The sequence below is a fragment of the Mastacembelus armatus genome, chromosome 1, assembly GCF_900324485.2.
Source record: "Mastacembelus armatus chromosome 1, fMasArm1.2, whole genome shotgun sequence".
In the NCBI taxonomy this organism is placed as follows: Eukaryota; Metazoa; Chordata; class Actinopteri; order Synbranchiformes; family Mastacembelidae; genus Mastacembelus; species Mastacembelus armatus.
Window position 1 is genome coordinate 7,155,820 of NC_046633.1, and position 20,777 is coordinate 7,176,596.

The following is a 20,777-nucleotide window of genomic DNA, read 5'->3' on the forward strand; positions in this document are numbered from 1 at the left end:
CGGGTGTGTATGTTTAATAGGAAATATATGTTTTTGACCTGTGTACAGTCTTCCAACTGAATGTTAGACACCTTTTTGTACGATTAGCTGTAACTGTAAAGCACCTCTCTAAATGTGGCTGTGAATTCTGTCCATCCTAACCGAGAGGAAGGAAGCACTATCATTTGGCCAGGCCTCCTGGTCAAGCAGAACTGCCGGATGACACATTTCTGGAACTCAGAGAGTAGTTGAATCCACACTGCACACACTTAATATAGTCTCTTGGGGCTGATGTTCTGATTTAATGTGACTACCAGCATGTTGCCCAACAAAATAACTCTCTCAGGATTACTGTGTACGTTTGAGGGACAGGACATTGGCACTGGCTGGGACTCCATGCTGATAGACAGCAGCTTGTTAGTTCTTTGCCTGCTCTGGACTCAGCCTGTTCCAGGTTCTTTGGGTGATGGAGAGAGACACTGGCAGTAGCCTTGAGGCTTATCTGGTCTCAGATCAGAATTTCTAGCTTGTCTCTGAATCATTGAGGAAAGCTTTGGCTGTTAGACTGAGAACTGATGTGAGATCAGCACCTGGTGGAGGATTCAACAACAGATGGGGACTGGAACTTAAAAGAATCTGGTTTGAGATCAGATCTTTCACCATGTGTCTGTAGCAACCTATATTTTTACTATGGCCATGTGGCTGTGGCCTGGTGTAAGAACCATGATTAGAGCATGCTGTCTAAGTGACAAAGGAGGCTTTGGCAGTCACCTGGAGAGCTGCAGTGCTCTCTGCTGACGTAGCAGCATTTCACTCCTGCTGGCTGTCAGCAGAAGGCCACAAGCTATTCATTAATTTCCTCTTCAGTATTAATTAGCCATGCAGTGAAGATGCTGGCTTAATTAGGCTTCTGGACCCAATGGTTTTCTCCCTTCATTACTGTTATAACCAATTTCTATTAATCATTTAGGGAAACCAGAGAGAGAGTTCTCCTGGACACTTTGCTAGGTTTAGTAGTCTGTTAGAAGAATGGAGTCTTCTCCTATACTAAAGTTTACCTGATGAAGTGGTGCCCCACTAATGCCTTGTGCAATTCCTATTTCCTGGAGATCCAGTGCTTTTTGTCTGTTGGAAACTTGAATTATGAGAAGTTGAGGGGCACTCATTTCATGAATCAAAGTGCAGGTGCAAAGTGCAATCAAGTGCAACAGGCATATTGTGCAAAGGGAGTGGCTGCACACCTCCTGTATTTTCATGGCTGGAGGCGCATGTGGAAATGAGGTGGGATTACAAAGAATTCATTACCATACATTATCAGTGTGTGTGCTTGAGCCTGTCAGTAATTCTTTCTAAAAGCATTGCTCTTGCAGCAGTGACGGACTGACGTAATTTAATGGCATCTGGAGGAACTATACCTAAGAGGAAACTGCTTTCGAACAGGATGTAGAGAATTGCAAGTGCAAATATAGTCCAGCTCAAATACGCCTCAACTAGGCAAATTCAATTCTTGTTTCTGAGCACATGGAAAATCCAGCAGTTGTCATTGCTTCCTGTGATGATATATGATTTTTATTTGGAAACACGATTAAATTAGCTTTGCACCAATAATGTCACTTCTGCCCACAAAATTGTTTTCTGTGTTGGCCTTTAAAATGTCTGTGAAAATTGCCATAATGAAACTGAAATTTTCAATAAAATAGTTTTTCCCTTTACCTAAAATTTTATCAGCACAGTTATAGCTAGTCTTGATTCTGCTTTATACTTCCATGTCACACTGTCCATCACAGCCAAAAGTTAACCCTTACCACATGTGTTTTGTAGATGGCACAGTCACTTCTGTGGACTGGAGCGTACATCTGGCACAGATTAAACACTTTAGAAGGAAAACAAACCCGGCACATTGAGATAGCTTTATAGAGAGTTAATTAAAAGCAAAACATTCAAACATGCAAGCTGTTACAAATGAGAGCTGCTAATAATAACTGGACAGTAACATTTACTCTACAACCTGGAATTAGTGCTGTAATTTGGAGTATAACTAGTTTTTCTGCACAATTAGGCATTTAAGATGTTTACTGACTAACAAAAAGACTAGCAGAATGGGAATAAAATGAGTTTGTATGATTTTAGAGAGGTTTGAAAGACCTCCCACATTTCAACTGTCTCACAGAATAATGAGAAAACAGGGATGCACCATGTACAGCGCACTGTTGGCTCCAAGCAGGGATGGGGCTATGGTCAGATGCTGGTGATTATAAACAGAGATAATGAGTTCTAATAAATAATGTATGTATACTGTGTAATGAAGTCTGCAGAAATAGGTGACTTTCATCTACTGTAGCTCCATTTGAAATACAGTTAAATACACATCAGAGACACATTTGAAAACTCTACTCATTAAACTTTAACTCTGCATACACGTAAAGATTTTCTAACATGCAGGCGATTAGAAATATTTCATACTGTGGTACAGTAAAATCGAACTTGTATATCACTTGTAGGAGGTTACCTCAAAGGACAACCTCACAGTCTGATGTAATTGGCCTTAGTTTGTCCCTTTTGGCAGCAAATTTTAAAAAAGTTCACTAGAAATGTTCTTTACATGAAAATATAAAAAGGTAGCCTCTCAGGTCTTTTGACATGAACATAAATATTCATGAGTGACATGCAAATTTTAAAAGTTACAGTAACATTATTGCTGGACAAATGACTCACATTCATGTTATGAATATGCAAACTCATTCATACACTGCAGACATCAGCATACACAATGAAAGTAACACCTGGTGGAAAATAAATAATTCCCAGTACCACTACTAGTGCTGTTGCACAGAGCCTCTGTGATAGCAAACTTATTCTGCAAGTAGAAAGAGCCATGTTACCTTTGTTTTCAAAGATAATTGTTACAGATAATATAGCACCACAAGGAAAGCAAAAACAATCACACTCGAAGTGGTCTGATCAAAAGCAACTAAATAAGAGCGAAATGTTTAACTTAGAAGTAATGTATCCAGATTTCAGCATGAAGTAGGTCAGCTTTCAACCCTTAAACAGTAAATAACACGCTCTTCTGGCAGATTCTTTAAATAAAACTAAAGGATTTGGGCAAAATGGGGCCTTTAACAGTTCGGGTGTGCTGTGAGTCAGCTTGCAGCTATATCTCACCATCCTTAAACTTAGATAGTTGAGAGTACTTTCTACTCTTTATTTATAACATATCATGCAATCCAATAGTGCCACATACTGTGGCCTCAGACTTTACCCCAGGGTTTAGTCACCACCTCCCTGTCACATCCTCAAAAAAAGACAAATTAAGCTCCACAAAAGTGCTATTTATTCCAGCACTGTTGTATAATTTTGTATTGTACATTTTTGTTTCCAACCCATTTTATTGGCATTATGTTTTAAAAACGTGGCACACCGTGATTTAAAATTATGTCAGGGGTGGAAAATACACCCAGAGCTTCATACCCAGCATCCCCTTTTAACTTTGATCCACTTTGCATTCACAGATTTATGCTTTACATGTTTTAGTCACCCTGTTTGGACTGTCAGGAATGCTGAAAAATCGATTAAAGCCTTAACCAGCCTTAGCGAGGATCAATTCAGTCCTGTAGCATCAGGTGGCAGGTCCTTACATTCATTATTGTCTGCATAGACTGCCTAATAGCATTGGATTTGTACTTATGAGTCAACAGGGCTGTTGTTGCACAAGTTGTCCTCTTCCTCTTTTACAGAGTGCCTCTGTTGTTGCAATCCTGTGGCATTCTTTCTCTGAACTTCTACATGAATTAGTAAGATGGATGTAAACTCGCAGGGCATGAACGTGTTTTACAGACATTATTTTGTTCTAGTATGTCAGTGTTGTACTCTGTGGCTGAGATCTTAGGATTTGAAGGTATAGTTATAGCTATATGGATAATGGAGGTTTGCAGGTAGAAATGGTGGTGTTCTATGTGGTTGAGCACTTCACACTGTTTGCCCTGTCTGCTTCTCACTTAGTGATTCCTTTGATTAGCTTTGAGCTTGTGGGTGGTAACCCTCCAGGGGGCTCATTAGCTGTAATGACAAGGCCAAGATTTTAAAGTTAGCCAAAGACATAGTTAGTGGCTACTATGCCTCTATTTCTTAAAGCCATCAGAGTTTCACACTTATTGATATATCAGGTAGCTCTGTTCCAAACAGTGAGACTTCTAAAGGAGCACGTTTTCCCTTGTTGCAAAATATTAGGAGTGCTACAGAGAATGCTGTATAACTCCATCCCTTTGTATGTGCCCCTCCCTGTCGCTCTCACTCATTTTCTTTCTCTCTTATGTCAATTATGCCTCAGGATCTGGCTCTGGGGTCTGGCCTACATAGAGGCTTGCAGAGCCGACTCTAAACTAGCTGGCAGGGTTGCAAATGACTGCCCTGCTCCATGCTGCATCTGATGGCAGGAAGTCAGCAGAAACTCATTGAAAATCACTGGAACTTTATCAGAGGGTAATTTTTGATTGGAGCGATTTGCCCTGAATCTAGGAAGAAGCAGCAATTAATTATTCATGAAGCACAAATGGATTGACATTGGACAACTTGACAGTTCAGGCTGGGTACCTGGACAGCTTTGCTGCTGTACATTTTCAAGGCAGCCAAAGTAGCAACACATAATGAAATACAATAAAACATAATGTTCATAGTCACTAAAATCCCAATATGAATGCCCTTCCTCTTCACTTCCTCATCCTTACCTCATTTACATGTTTTGGGTTCAGAGTGGGGCAGCATGGTGGATGAGTGGTTAGCACTGTTGCCTCACAGCAAGAAGGTCCTGGGTTCGTAACTATGTGTGGAGTTTGCATGTTCTCCCTGTGCTTGCGTGAGTTTACTCCGGGTACTCTGGTTTCCTCCCACAGTACAAAAACATGTATGTCAGGTTGATTGGTGACTCTAAATTGCCCATAGGAGTGAGTGTGAGTGTGTGAGATTGTGTGTCTCTATGTGGCCCTGTGATGGACTGGTGACCTGTCCAGGGTGTACCCCTGCCTTTCACCCAAAGAGAGCTGGGATAGGCTCCAGCAGATCCCCATGACACTGGTTAAGGAATAAGTGGGTATAGAAATGGATGGGTTCAGAGTGTCACATCCACTGTGGTTACATATTTTACCGTCACAACTTTTCAGATGTCATCATAAAGGTCAAATGTTTTGTCAGTGAGTATGCCAACTGTAGAACTGATTCAATGCTATGAATGATAATCAGTGCTCTTATAATTGATCAGCTGTGTACAGCATGTTTAGGTTTTTGTGTCAGGGGTGATCCTGCCTCCAGAGGGAGCAAGTCAACCAGTGCATGCTGCAGTGTAGCTTCTGAGTTTGTTTGATATGACAAACTCTTTCTTCCTATTCTAGTTTTGGCACACGCCAGTGGCATATGCACACTAAGCCAACCAACAGCATTGGTTACATGCAGTTTTGGCCCAGTCCTTTTCAAAATCAGGTTTGGGCCACTTTTGTTTCTATTCTTAAAGGTGATCTGCAGCACCTTTAATCCAGCCCATGACCACACAATTCCAGCAAAGTCTGTCAAATCTGAATTGTTTTTTGGTTTTTTTTGTTTTCCTCTATAGCTTTAGCACTGCCTACCAGTGTATCTACTACTCCCCAGAGCACACAGCCAAAGCTCAAGAAGTACTCAGCACCATGAGTATTCTCCAACCCCTCATCACAAACTTAGCGGACCAGCTCCTCCAGGCTGCCCAGGAGCACTCTTCAACTGGACTGAGGGATGCTCTTAAGATGCTTTCTGATAAGGTGAGCCAGCTCCCAAACCCCTCCATGCACCTTCTCATCCATCTCAGCTATCCCTTTATTTCTCTCTATTGCAACTAGCTGCAATATGCAACACATCTTTTATTTATTATTATTTTTTGATACGTCACCATACATGGACAGGTAGTACCTCAGCCTTAAAACCCTTTTAGTTTAATCTTTAACCATGGCAATAAATTCATTTAAATCCAGATTAATCCAAATATTACTTACTCGCTCAGGAGTTTGGCTTCTAAGCCTAGAAGCAGTATCTTTACTAGTGTAGTAGAAGTCTAAGGATTACTCAGGTGGATATATTGGCTTAAACTGATTGCAGTAGTAAATGCTTGCCCTCTTAGAGGAGTTACCCAATATAATTCCAGCTAACAAGCAGCATTTTATGGTGGTCAACAAGAGCAAACGCCCACAACAGCCAAAACACATGCAAAAGAAAAACGCTGCAACAGCCAAAACACATGCAAAAGAAAAACCTGTAGGCCTGACGCACTTCCGTTGCAGCGTTTCTCTTTTGCATGTGTTTTCGCTGTTGCACCCTTTTTCTTTTGTATGTGTTTTGGCTGTTGCGCGGCATTTGCCCTTGTCGGCCACCGTAGCTCCCCCTTCTAGTTTCTGCAAAATTTACGGAATGTCAAAATGTCTTTAAAACTTCAACTCTAGCAGCTGATTTATTTGACACAGTTCCACACACATTCAAGCACAAAGCAGACAACCTCTGGAAAAATCTATAACTCATCATAAAAACCCTAAACTAACGAAAGTGAATAGCAGCATGGAGGTTTATGGAGTTGAGGTGTTTTTATCAGTATAATTAATTAATTACATCTGGTGCTGTCAGATTGCAATCTGTTGTGGGAGAGATTGTTTTTGCCACAGTGGGATGGAGCCCAATCAACCTGCTTAATTGGTACATTCGCTCTGTCACCACTTCCTCTCATCCTTCATTAGACACACACACACACACACACACACCCTCACACACACACACACACACACACACACCCTCACACACCCTCACACACACACACACACACACACACTGGCCAAGTAAACCTCTAGCCTGGTCAGCACAAACAGGGCTGCTCTCTCATAAGAATCTCACGCTGTGTTTGCCCGTGTATGTGTGTGGGTGAGGGCCGTGGAATTGTGCACCTGTTTGTCAGTGTGTGTCTAAAAGCTGATGCTCAAGTGACATCTCTCTCTCTCTCCAAGCCCCAAAGCCTTCAATCACAAACAACATCACATGAATTTCTACCAATATTACCTCCTGCACATCCAGTCAAAAATAATGTTTAGCTGTGTGTTTACACACAGACACATGGGCGTGTTCACGTGTTCATATCTGGAAACAAGTCCTGTCTAGTCAGGTTTATATATGGAGCCTGAAAACACATATTTTATTCAAAGAGATCAATAGAGTCAGTTTAATATGACGCTACAACAGGAGCCAACTTAGCTTTAAATCTTAGCTTTGCACAAAGACTGGAAGCAGGAGGAAAGTGCTAATTGCTAGGGAATTACTAGACCAAAGGAAACCAAATCACCAATCAACATGTTATATCTGGTTTCATTTAATCCATAAAAAATGAAGCGTGAAAATGACAGTTCCCTGTTTTATATGATGGACTATTTCTCGACTGGGAGCAGTTGTAAACCAGCCATCAGCAAATGGGCAAATCATTGTTTGTATATCTTTCTTTTTGTATTTAGTTAGTTAGTCTACATCCAGAGCCCCACCACACCGAGTACTGGCACTCCAAAGGAATGTGTGCTTGGCTCACTCTTGTTCACAAACGACTGTGCTGCATCATTGAGCTCCAACTGAATCATTATGTTTGCTGATGACATAACAGCCTCCTCAGCAACAAAGATGAACCACCTTACAGAGAAGAGGTTGACCTACAGTATTAACAGTGTGGTGGAAGACCAACAACATTTCCCTCGGTGTAGAGAAAACAACAGAGGTTATCATTGATTACAGAAAGACACATACTGACCACACACACCAGTGACTATCGACGACACTGCCATGGAGAGGCACCGCTGAGAGCATCTTTAACACCCCTATGACTCCCCGGCAAAGGAATTTCAAAGTCTCTGTAACACCGTACAACAAAAAGTAAATGTGACATATCCAGGTGAGGGCGCTGTGTACCCACAGGGCGATTAGTGTCATAAAGGACCACACACACCCAAGTCTCTTAGCCTTTACACCCTCAAATAAGTTTATTTCACAAAACTGTTCAGAAATATTCTGCAAACACTACCTTCTATGCAAAACCCTATAAGGAAAACTTCCCAATAACCCTTAAATGAAAAAAGGTAGACATACACACACAAAGGGAAAAACACTGTATAATCATACATGTGGTCTGGCAGTCATCTTACACACATAAAAGTAAAGGTGGATGCCTTTGCCGGTGCATCACTGCATTGAGTGTGAACCTTCTTCAATAAAACCAGTGAGTCACACCTTCAGAGCATCTAGGAAAGATGAGACACCTCCAAAGAAAATCACAAGGATGTAAGAACCTTTTTCATCAAATACTCGCTGCCTCTGACTTTATTCTTCTTGGTTCAGACCACCTGACTCCAGTCCTAGTTTAATATTTCACTCCAGAATACTTTAGGCACAGTCTAATCAGGGTGGGACAGGCAGATGTGTGGTTGCGTCTCTATATAAATAATGAAGATTCTGTTGATGATTTCACTCTGATGATAATCACAGTGAAAAGGCTGCAACACATCTTCCCTCCCTCCAGCTGCATCCTAGGACATGGTATAGGTCTCCACTGCAGTGTTTACCTGGGAAAAGATATGGGTTTGATTGTGTATGGTTAATTATATAGTTTATGGAGGTCGTATAAACAAGAGTGAGTGTGTTCTCATAGCCAAATACTGTTGGATTCTTACCAGCGCTATCCATTCAGTCTCTATTCTCCTTTCAAGGGAAGTTACACTGAGTGAAAAAGCTCTATTTTTAATTCAGCCAAAATCCACTCATCCTTCAGGGTAAAATCATTCGAGGTGAATAGATTCCTGCAGTTTTCTTCTTTTTTTCGATCAAACATAACTCCTTTTTTCACAGCCAGTGTGCACAGAGGCATTTTCTGACTTGCACTACTGCACAGTCAAGATCACATCAGCAGATATATTGAAGAAAGACTCGCAACAGAAATTCTCCCAAAGGATTTAGTGTTTCAGATCTCTAAAATAGGTAGGTGTGGAAGAGCTGAACTCGGGAGTAGTTTTTGCACGTGGAGGAGCAATGTTGCTTTGGTTTAGCCTTGGCAAGAAAATTAAGTTGCAGGGCTTTTCTCGTCTGCCCAAAGGGGTGCACCTCTGATATTTCACTTTGAACTCAATATTTATATGGATCCTGCAGTACCGTGTGCCATTACAATGCCTTCTGCACTTCCTGTAGAGCCTGATCTTTAAGGATACAGCCCTGGCCCCCTAAGTTAATATTTGCAAATGTAATTGATTGAGGGAGTTACTTGATAAGTTAAATTTTTAATGTAATCAGTCAACTTTTTTCAACAAAAATGCATGAATAGCATATATTCTAAAATAAGTTCACCAGCACTTACTACACTGTATAAAGTTACTGGCATAGTCAAATACATGAGTTCTGTGACCCTGTAGTTAAGAAGTGCAAATATGACCCAGATTGTTTTAAATACAGTGTGTCTTTGTCATCTCAGGGAAGAAAATGAATAATACATGGTCTCATAGATTGCAAATTAACATTGAGGTCAGATAAGCACAGTTCAATTTGAATATGAATTTAAAATTAGAATTCCCTCTTCTTGCTAAGTGTTTGGGTTACTGAATCCAGCATGGCTCATTTTTTAGTCATTTGGATATTTTAATCTTTAAAATGATGTTCTCTTCTTTCCATACGACTTTGTGCGTCACAGAATAGTATTCCAGTGGAAATGCCTCTTCTCAGGCAATTACACACGTCTTCTTATGCATAGATTTTAGCTCTCACATCATTCACTTACAGTAATGGAACTCATTTTGGATCCATGCAAGGCAATTAAAACAGATATGAATTAAAACATGGTGGTGTTTTAAGTCTAATCATTGTTTGCTTTCTCTGCTTGTTTGAATGTTTGTCAAATGGTCTGGTTAATGTGTGTATCAGTCTTTATAGTTTCTGAATCAAAACGAACATTTAAACCAGGCTCAGATGGGCCAGTGATTTTCTTGTGTTTTTTTGAAATGACTGAAACAGGCTATCATAAGGAGAACACTTTGGATGATGCTCTTCAATCAAGTCAGCAGTTTCTTCTCTGTAAAAGCTATAATCAGTCAGATTTGTATCAGACGTATAGGCTCAGTATTTGGAATCAAAGTTTAATATATAGAGGTAACTCTCAAATTCCCACTGATGTGAAGAATCTTCATTTTGAGGCTCTTTAGGAAGAGGGAACATAGGTCATGGTCACAGTGTAGATGATGGGGGTCCCGGAGTAAAGATGGATGACGACAGAAAACTAAATGGACTATTCTGAATCACCACTGTTAACTGTGGATCAAGAGCTTTTAGCGATGACTTAAACAGCAAGGGACAGCCTGTTTAATTATTCTTAAGATGTACTTGATTGGTGTCCCCCTCTGGCAACTTAAATTGGACATAGTTTGAAAAGGCACACACCTGTGTCCCACAATGCACACTGCATGTCAGGATGTCTTAGCCAAAGCTCAGACTTTAAACCCTGTAGAACATCTGTGAGACACTTGAATATGCTAATTCACAGATGTGAAACATTCTAAGAGGATCTGCCTGGAAGAATGAGATAAACTGCCCAAATGCAGGTGTGCAAAGACTTACCCACAAAGACTTAGAGCCGTGAGTGATGACAAAAGGGCCTTCTGTGAAGTACTTAAGCGTCTGAATACTTGTATCAGTGAAATTTCAGCTCATGATTTTTAGCACATTTTTAATCTAAAAATGTTTTCACTTTGTCCTAATGGGTTACTGAGTGTAGCTTTATGGGTAAAATTGCAGTTTTATCAGTTTAAAATAAAAAATCTCAGACACAAAGCATATGAGAAGTGAAAGGTTCTGAATTCTTTCTGAAGCCAATGATATTTCATGTTTTAACTCAATTAGTCTTGAGAGCCCTTATGATTTTTTATGCATTGGCAGCAGCGAGCACAAGGGTCCTTGGTACCAGGATCATCAACTTACAGTAGCTGGTGAATTTGAGATCAAAGGAGGTGTACTCCTCAGAGAACCAAGCTGGAGGAGGAGTAATTGAATTGTTTGTTATTTGTTGCTGTTTTTGTTGCTCGCTGGCTGTGGTAATGGAGAGTAGCTGCTTTATAGTAAAGGAGTGTTTGTTTTCACTTCCTGTGTTAAATAGTTTTTCACTCCTAAGCTCACTTCCACATATATTTTCTCCTACCCCCTCACTCTGCCAGTGTGACAATTCCTCTCTATCTCTCTCACTTTCTCTGTCTCTTTTGCTTTTTCAGTGCTTACATTTTCATTTGTTGTGCTATCCCACAGTAACGGCTTTTTTTTTCAATGTCTCTTTCTGTCTCTCTGCTGCAGACAGAACAATTTGTTCACACACTTAAGGATGAATTGGTCAAGAGTGCACTGCTAGCACTGCACGCAGCACAGCCCGGATATGTTTCCAGAAGCAACCAGAAGCAGACCCCAGTGCAGGGAGGCCAACATGAAGACCACATCCACCCAGGCAGTGACCATAATCAGACCCTGGTCCAGGGACTTCCAGGGCACAGTCCAGCTACATCGGTCACTGAGAGCACTGTGGTGTGTAATAATGTGGAAGGATCACAAACCACAACTAGAGGAGAAGGTGGACCTTTGCCTCTGAAGCACCAAGAGTCCATTCCGCACCATAAAGAGTATGATGAGGAGGAATGGGTCAGTCTGACTCCCTTTCTAAAAGTCATTGAGAAACTTGTTAAAAGATGGTACTTTTTATAGTTTTAGTTTATTTAAGTACAGTGCGATTGTAAATTTTACTGCTGTTCTCACTGTAGAGCAAACATTGGGAAAATAAGCTATTACTGTATTACAAATACAATACACTTTTATAGCAAACAATTTCAGTTGCTAGGAAAATTAGATTGCATACCAAACATTAGTCTTTCTTTTTAATGACAGTTTTCTCAAAGGAGTTTCATCTGGACAAACCGACAGCAGAAAATGGTTGTTATGGTATCCTCCCTGAATCTAAGATGCTTCTTCTTTTCTTTGAAGTGCGTATGACTGTTGGTTTGTTTGCATTTAAGGACAGCGTCTGCCACACTGACAGCAGGAGTTTATCATGTTTTCTGCTCACCAATGTCTTAATTATCTGTCAAAATATTTCTTACCGTTATAACACATTCAAGTCCTATTTTTAAGGCAACATAACCCAAAATACACAGCGCTATGTAAATACAAATACACACATTATTGGGTTGTCATGTTGGGTTGGGTTGTCACTCAGACATTATCAGTGAACAGATGGAGCCCAGGACAAGAAAAAAAGCTGGAAACAATGGAAACAGTGGGAGCAATCTCAGAATTTCCTTTTGACCTTTTGGATCTGAAGCCAGTGTACGCTCTAGAGGGAAGTCTGTCAATTCTCAGTCGTCCAGGGGAGGTTATCTAGAGGTTGAGTCATGGCAACTGGACTTTCAGTTCTGTAAAGCTGAAATGTTTCACCACCCATCCAAGTGGCTTCATCAGTCTGAGAGAGGCAGGACTGGAACCTCCAAATTTATTTCCCAGGTTAGTTTCAGTCCACCCTAGGCCCAATAGGCTCACTAAGTGGACTAAGCAAATCAGGTGAGAGTCATTAGACCCACGTCCCTATATTGGTTTCACTTCACACCTGGTCTGAATAGGCTTGTTAGGTGAACAAAGGGGTGAGCTCAGGTGAGGGTCGTTAGGATCTAACGGTGGACTCATTCTGATTCCACAGCTGTCTGCAGAGTCTGTCCTTCCTGAGAAACATTGGATTTGTTCCTTAATTTGCTGGGAACAGATTGAAAGGGCAGCCTGGTATATTCAAGATAGATTATGTCTGAGTCCTCCACTCTGAGAGAGGGTTTCTCCACTTGGACATAGATAGCTTCTCTGACTCCTCTTCCAAACCATCTATCTTCCCTGTCCAAAATGTGTACATCACTATCTTCAAAAGAGTGTCCTGTTTCCTCTAAATGGAGGTGCACAGCTGACTGTGGTCCTGAAGAGCTGCTCCTCCTGTGTTGGGCCATCCTCCTGTTGAGTGGTTGTTTGGTTTCTCCAGTGTAGAGTTCTGAGCATTCTTCCTTACACTGGACAGCATACACCACACTGCTCCTCTTTTGTTTTGGTATCTGGTCTTTAGGGTGAACCAGTCTCTGTCTCAGTGTGTTGGTGGGTTTGAAGTGGACTGGTATCTGATGATTCCCAAAAATCTGTTTAAGCCTCTCAGAAACCCCTGCTACATATGGGATGACCAGGTTCTTCCTCTGTGGATCTTGATGCTCAGCTGTGTCTCGTTTTTCTGCCCGATGTGTATATATATATATATATTTTTTTTTCTTGTTTTTAAACATAAATGAATCTTTTTTTATAGTTTTATCTGGTTCAGCTCTTTTTCTGTTTTACTCTTTATTGCACATTTTCATTTCAATCCCACTATCACAAGCAGTAATAGGGACACTGTGAGGGAGAGATTGTACCAGTGAGACTGACCTGACTGCTGATTGTGTATTCCACTGTTTCAGGACAGGGTGTGGGCCAATGTGGCAAAATGTCTCAACGGTGTAATCGCCATGGTGGATAAACTCCAGGAGGAAGAGAGCAGCAAACAGGAGCCAGTCCCTGAGCAGCACCAAGCTGATGTCATCACCTCACACAACCCTGGTAAATAACTAACATTAACTAACTTAGTGAGAAACACATATATGCCAAATGCTCTTATGTTTCCACCTTAAAAGTGTGTGATTTTGCATATTGGTAGGTAACTGATCATTAAAAAATCTACTTTCTAAGCCACTTGATATTCCTCTGTTTAGACTGAACTGGTAAGTCACTTTGCATATATTTTTTCTAAATATGTTGTCAAAACATAATCAGAATCCAAAGCCCAACCTAATGCTTATAAATCATGTGTATATATAATTTATACTTGGCTTTTAGGCAGACCTATTCCAGAGAACCTTTCTCAGTTTATACCTGCAGCGAATAATCCAGTTTTTTTCTGCATGATTGATCCCAAAATTGTAAACCTATGTTGTAATTAAAACTGTTAAAATAATTAAATCTGGTAACAACCTGCTCTGTGTCACTAGTTACAGACAGTGATGATTTAGATGTTTAGATGTTTCATCTCAGTTGTCTATAAAAGTCTGTGTAACTTGTAATTTGAGTCCTGTTTGTCATTGTCGATGTTTTTTTTTTTTTTTCCTCTTTGGTAAAACCAATAACTGTGATGAATTATAGGTTATCACAATCAGAATCATCTTTATTGGCCAAGTATATTGGGCACACTACAGTGGCCCAAACAACAAAGAAAAAAAATACAAAACAAGTTATAATATGCATAAAAAATATCCATCCATCCATTATCTATACCCACTTATTCCCATTTAGGGTCACAGCAATCTTTTCAGCTAAAATATAAGGTTATTGGTAAAGTGAATCAAATGTATTTTCAGAGAGCAGGAGATGACACTAAACAGTCGATGTTTTTCAGTATATCTGCAGTCTCAGTTGAAAGGAGTGAAACAAGACTCCCTGTTGTTTAAGCATTAGCAAAAGAGAAGCTTAAATTGTTGCCAGAGAAATGGATGAAAGCAAAATTTGATATGCAGAGTCATTCACTGTTGACCACAAGCTGCCCAGTGTGCCCTGACGTCCAGTGAAGTCCTGCCTCAAGCTTGTGTCCAAACAAGTGCTCAGCCCGTTACAGCTGCCAGTTGGCACACGGAGCAGTGGCATTAGTCTGACCATGCGAGAAGGAGAAACTATGCATTTGTGTGTGTGTGTGTGTGCGCGCGTGTGCGTGCGTGCGTGCGTGCGTGCGTGTGTGTGGGTGGATGTATGTAATAGGCAAATGCACCTTCAGGTATTTGTGCAAGTGTGCAAAGTGCATTTGTATCTTTGGGCTTCTGTGCTTCTCCATGTGTCTGTGTGTCCAAGTGAACTGGCGGGTAAGAACAAGGCCATCCGTCCAGTGTTCAGCCTGAAAGATAAGCTCAACCCCCCAAGCACCTTTATTAAGATGCTGAACAGGCTCAGAGCAAGTGAACATCTGCTTGTCTAAATACAAACATGGACTGAATAATGAGAGTGGCTTTATCTCCTAGTGGAGACCGGTGAAGCTCAGGCGGGTTGTGGCAGTTTGGATGTTTGGTCAGGTGGGCTGATGAAGAGATGACAGCTGGGGCTCTGTTTCCTCTTTCTCTGTGCAGAGGCACTGTTTGCAGAATGAGATAAGACATGATTTCTTTGACAAGGCAAGGGCAAGCTTGATGTGCTATACATTTTTAGACACAACATCCAACTGTGCTACTCTGTGTATGTTGGTCTTTCTGTTTGTGTACATGTCCACACTGATCTCCACTTTTCCCCAAGAACATTTCAATATGTTGACACTTAACAGAAGGCATCTTAGCAGAGGTCGATGTGGACATTTCTTTTCCAACACTGCCCCCTGCTGTATAGCAAGGGGACTCATCAGAAACCTCTTGTGGATGGTAAAAATGCATTTAAGACATCATGAAATCACTTTATGGCTGTCCCTTGTAGTGTGACAAAATGAAGTATACTGAAAGAATTAGTATGCATACTTTGAATGTGCTGCTGTGGGCTTGATATCTTTTCATAATGGGATATACAACTGAAATAGAATTGCTAATAAAGTGTCAGAGAGTGCATAGAAAGGTCAACTAATTAACTTGGATGAAAAAATATTTTTACAAAACAAGACTAGAAAAGGTATGTGAACCATTTAGAATTAGCTTTCCTGCTAATAATGACACACAAACAAATCTGATCTTTTGTTTCTTTATTGAACACATTGGAATTGACGTTGCTGGAGTAAGGGATTTGTTAAAAGGTTGAATCTTTTTTTGGCAGCAATAGCCTCAGACAAGCTCTTCCATCAGCTGCAGATCAGACCAATGCATTGAATCATGAATTTTCAATTCATTCATGAATTTTGGACCATTCGTCCTTGGAGAATTAGTTCAGCTTAGTTACAGTACATTCTTTGGATGTATTGTGTGAACAGCTCTATCGAAGTAAGTGCACAGCATTTCTATAGGACTGACATGTGGGCTCTGACTGGGCCTGTCCAAAATGCAGATATTCTTCAGAATCTTCTTCGCTAGATTCATTGAATCCCTAAAACCTTCTGTAGGCAGCAGACACACATTCTGATGAATCTACCACATGATTAAGAAGTGGTGAACCAGCGTGTGGTGCCACTGCGTACAGCCTTCCATTGCATTTACCTTGACTAAACAACATGCAAATGACACATCTCTGCAAACATCACACTGGTCGGTAAGAACTCAGGGTTCTGCTTGCAAATATCTACTTCTGTCCATTATTGCCTCTTTGACAGATTTTTTTTTTTACCAACATGGCATTTGCTATTTTATACTTGAAATGCATCAGTAATGATATAATGACCATTTACGATGTAGATTTATGACTGAAATGATGTCAAACCAATGTGATCATTCATACAGCTTTAATAAACCTTATTCAAAAAACTTTCTCTCATCAACATACTAATTAACTGTTAAGAAAACACACCACCTGCCTTTAGTTACAGATTTGTCATAACATATTCTCATTATGCTGCTTAGCACCACCCTAAGCAGTGTAGCAGAGTGTAGTGATGCTGTTGTCATACTTGACTGATTGGCGTAGCCGTCTTAGAGCTGTGACACAAGTTGATGTGACTGGTCAAAGCAGTACTTGTATGTCAGGGAACTGTGACTAGTTGAACCAGTTTGCCCTCACAGATAAACTGCTTGTTATTTTTGGTTGAGACCAAGTGTAACAACATAGTTTAATCTACAGACACATCCTCTCTGCCTCCACTTATCTTTCCTGTAGGTGACTGGAGGGAGCAGCTGTGTCCTCTGGTGACCAGGTTAAAGGATTGTGTGATGGAGGTGGTGGAGAAGGCTAAGAAAGCCATGACATTTGTGCTCCTGCAGGAGGCAGCCTGCAGCATACCCCAGGGTTTCCTCCTCCAACAAAGACGAGATGTGGTCTTCAGTCAAGCAGTAGGTGGAAAGAGTGACATAAGTATTCTTTGAAAGTCCTCCAGGGTATCCCAAGCTCAAATCAGTAATTTATTTGTATTATAAAAACCCATTGTATGTATGTGTCCACTGTCCACCGCAGATTAGCAATGTTTCACTTTGTAAATGCAAATGTCAAAGCAGTACAATTTTAATTTAGCCATTTGAGTTGTAAAGCAGTGTATCCAATCATATGTCCTTTACAGTCCAAAGTGCATACTTAGTCCTGCCCTTCACACAATCATTCTTCATGATTAGAATATTACTGCTGTGATATGAATACAGCTGTGAGGCTGCAGTTTCAGGGCAGTTTGACCTCTTCATCCTGAATCATTTCAGACCCTGTATATTACCACTTTATGTGAATACATAAAAAAAATGTTAGTTTGTTCCAACAGTTTACAGTTTACAAGAGATTTTGTGTGTGTGTGTGTGTGTGTGTGTGTGTGTGTGTGTGTGTGTGTGTGTGTGTGTGGGTGTGTGTGTGTGTGTGTGTGTGTGTGTGTGGGTGTTTTTTTTCTTTTTAAAGCTGGCAGCCTTAGCTTGTGGCTTCATTATGAGGCTGTATGCAGGAATGCAGGACAAAAGCTTCCTGAGGCAGCTCCACCTGGTTGGCTTGGTGGCCCAGTTTGAGAGCCTGCTCAGCACCTACAGTGAGTAAATCTGTCAAATCAGAAGACACAACGTCAAACTGAAGACGTGTTCATGTGTATTTACTCTAGAAAGGCAGAACTGCAATAGAGTGAGTCTAGCTACGGTGACTGGTGATCAGGCTGTAACAAATCACAACATGTAGCAGACTGAGTCACCATGGTGTTTCTTGGAATCATATCTTCAGTACTGGCATTATACTCTCTATTTTTCTATACAAAATCTTCTAATTGAAGGTTCAGTGAGGTGTGTTGTCAGGATGGTTTGCCAAAGTTCACAATAAAGTTAAATAGATTGGTCAGTGATTTTAACAGCTGAAAGCAGAGTAAGGAGCTTTCTGGCAGTTGAGAGATAAGGAAATTTATTGCCTTAACCTTTTTTATGATTCACGTTTCCATCATGTCTTTAACAAATGTCTCCTTCTCAAACATGGTCAGTTTCTGAATTGTGTTCATCATCCAGTTTTAACTGACATTTGAGCCAAACCTAGCCTGAGTAACTGAAAAGGCAACGTGTGACGAGTAAGAAATTCAGTTGCTAGTAATGGTGTTTTATCAAACTGTTCAAGGTGAAGAGATTGGGATGCTGGAGGACATGGAGTTTGGAATCTCAGACCTACGGAGAGTCCTGTTCAAGATCACAGAGGCCAAGACAGAGGACATCAGTGAGCTCCAGCCTTTAGTGTGTGGCCGACGGTGAGACGTGTTCCCCTTCTGTTGGCTTTAACATGTCAGTCTATTTATGTGATGATGCCATTTTCTAAAGACACAGGTGTTGGAGTAAAAACAGCAGCCGTTACGTACATTAATAGGCACAAGTGCCAGTAACTATCTGTTAACGTTAACCAGTTACCAGTGCAGACAAAAACCTTCTTCATTAGTTCCATTTTGGTGTTTTTACAACAAGCAGTTCCAGATCAAATGAAAGTCCACAATGGGCACATATGAGTATGTGAACAGTAATAAATACTATTTATAGCTTATAATATTTAGTGAACTGATAACAGATAAAACATAGTTCAAATACTAGTCATCTGTACAAGTGCTGACCAATCTACTTGAATCAGTAGTTTTTTTGTGCTACTTTTCACTTGCATCCAGATCACAAGGCACAGATTTACATATTGTCTTGTTATAGAATATTTATAATACACTATCTGACCATCATTATTATTTTTCAGAAACTTGAAAGACAGACCCTTTTAGCTATTGCTGTTTTTGTGGATGACGACAGGAGCGTGATGGTAGCACTCTTTGCACCACACTAAAGTGAAAAATGCAGTGTGATAGCATACCAAAGATTACAGTTGTACTCTGCAATGGTTAAAAAAGAAAAACACTGACTTTTGAATCTTCCTGAGCCCTCATGGGTCTTATATAATGTGGTCAGGGGCTATTTTAGGCATAATAGAAGCTTAAAACCACTTTACTGAGAGCCCAGATCATGAATACACTCTCCCTGCCGTAATGCTCTAGTTGACTTGTAAGATATTTGCCACATATTTGGTGGTTACTGTGCGGGTTATCCCAGATGTGATAAAATGATTCATTCCCCTTGACTCACTACCTCTGTATGAATCTCTGTCACACATGGTTTCTCTCCATATCATATCACACAAATCATGAGTCTCACTTTTTACAGCTTGCTCTGACCTGTCTTAGGTGTCAAATTGCACAACTTTCTAAACGGATCAGATTCTACAGCATTTGCAGAACAGCTTGAATTTCTGTTAAGTTATTCTCAGTCGTTTACCTTCTATTTCATTTTTTCTTTCCTTGCATTCAGAGACCACTTCACTGTAGAAGTGCCATTACCACGACTTGTTTTCCAGACCTTACCAGAGGAGATCAAAGAGGGCAAGCCTCTACAAGTATTCCCGGTGCTGTTTAATGTGGGAATCAATGAACAGCAAACTATAGCAGAGAGGTACTGTGGACACACTCTGGTTCACCCTGAAGAACTTTCAACCTGATACACTTAAGTCACCCCTTATGTCAACATGTTAACCGAGACCATGTGATCTTAAAGTAATCAATAGATAAAGAATTAACGTTGTCCAGTTTCTTCATGAAGGGAATGCATTTTAATGATTCACCAATACTCCAATTCATTCATAATCATTTACTGCTAGAGGATTTCAAACCTCAAGCATTCACTTAAATTTAATGGCACAAAATACATATACGGAAAATTTTCAAAATGTAATGTTTTGCATTACTGTTGCATTGAAGAATAAACTGCTAAGATTGTGATTTTTCTCTGTCATCCTCTCAGGTTTGGAGATATCTCCCTACAAGAAAGAATAAACCAGAAGAACTTTGAGATTTTAGAAGCATATTACAAGTCATTAAGTGAAAAGGTGCCACTAGAATGTAAGGGCACAAATATTCTTCAGTTCTTTTTCAATTCTTTTATCAATGAGAGAGAACCATTTTATTTGTAAGTCCTGAAAGACTTCTACTACTCCTACCACTGCTATTACTATTACTACTACTGCTACTACTCTTACGTTTAAGTATCAGATCAGAGCTCCATCCACCAAACCAAAGACAATAAACATACCTTGTCATTGTTGATGTGTTTCATGTTTTCTACAAACAGGTCTGCCGTGTTTTCAAACACAGAGTGACATAAAGGAATTACTCGAAACCCTGGGCCAGAATGTAGTCACAAAGAAGAGAAAAAATGTGGAAATACTGTGGATTGCTGGAATGGTGAGCAGTGTTTTTAATATAACCATCGGTCAAGAAAAACGTTTTCTTTGGACCACAAACATACATACAAATGTGGACATGCCGAGTGTGATGGAAAGGACATTGGTTTCACATCCATTTTTTATTTTAAAAAAAAATTACTTAAGCTTATTTTAGACTTGTGTGACGGGTTATGGGAGAACCCATAAACAGCTCTTGAGATTTTTCACTCTGGACCAACATTTTTAAAAGTATGATTTCCTCAGGAATGTTAGTTGGTTGATGCTGCACTCCATGTTGTGTCAGAAAATAATATTTGAATGTGTGTTATTTTAGTGTTTCAATACTAAATGTAAAAATGCACATGTAA

The 20,777-nt window shown here is 40.2% G+C and overlaps 1 protein-coding gene across 3 annotated transcripts in view; it reads left to right on the plus strand.

Moving 5' to 3' along the window:
* Positions 1-20,777, plus strand: part of inpp4b (inositol polyphosphate-4-phosphatase type II B) — a 99,923-nt gene that overhangs the window by 71,431 nt on the left and 7,715 nt on the right. For all 3 annotated transcript variants that reach the window (XM_026303799.1, XM_026303800.1, XM_026303801.1), the window contains 9 exons: positions 5,585-5,768; positions 11,350-11,688; positions 13,527-13,665; positions 16,873-17,045; positions 17,593-17,716; positions 18,283-18,409; positions 19,500-19,640; positions 19,989-20,086; positions 20,316-20,428. In XM_026303799.1, the coding sequence (XP_026159584.1) occupies positions 5,585-5,768; positions 11,350-11,688; positions 13,527-13,665; positions 16,873-17,045; positions 17,593-17,716; positions 18,283-18,409; positions 19,500-19,640; positions 19,989-20,086; positions 20,316-20,428 (1,438 nt within the window). The remainder of the gene's footprint in view (positions 1-5,584; positions 5,769-11,349; positions 11,689-13,526; positions 13,666-16,872; positions 17,046-17,592; positions 17,717-18,282; positions 18,410-19,499; positions 19,641-19,988; positions 20,087-20,315; positions 20,429-20,777) is intronic.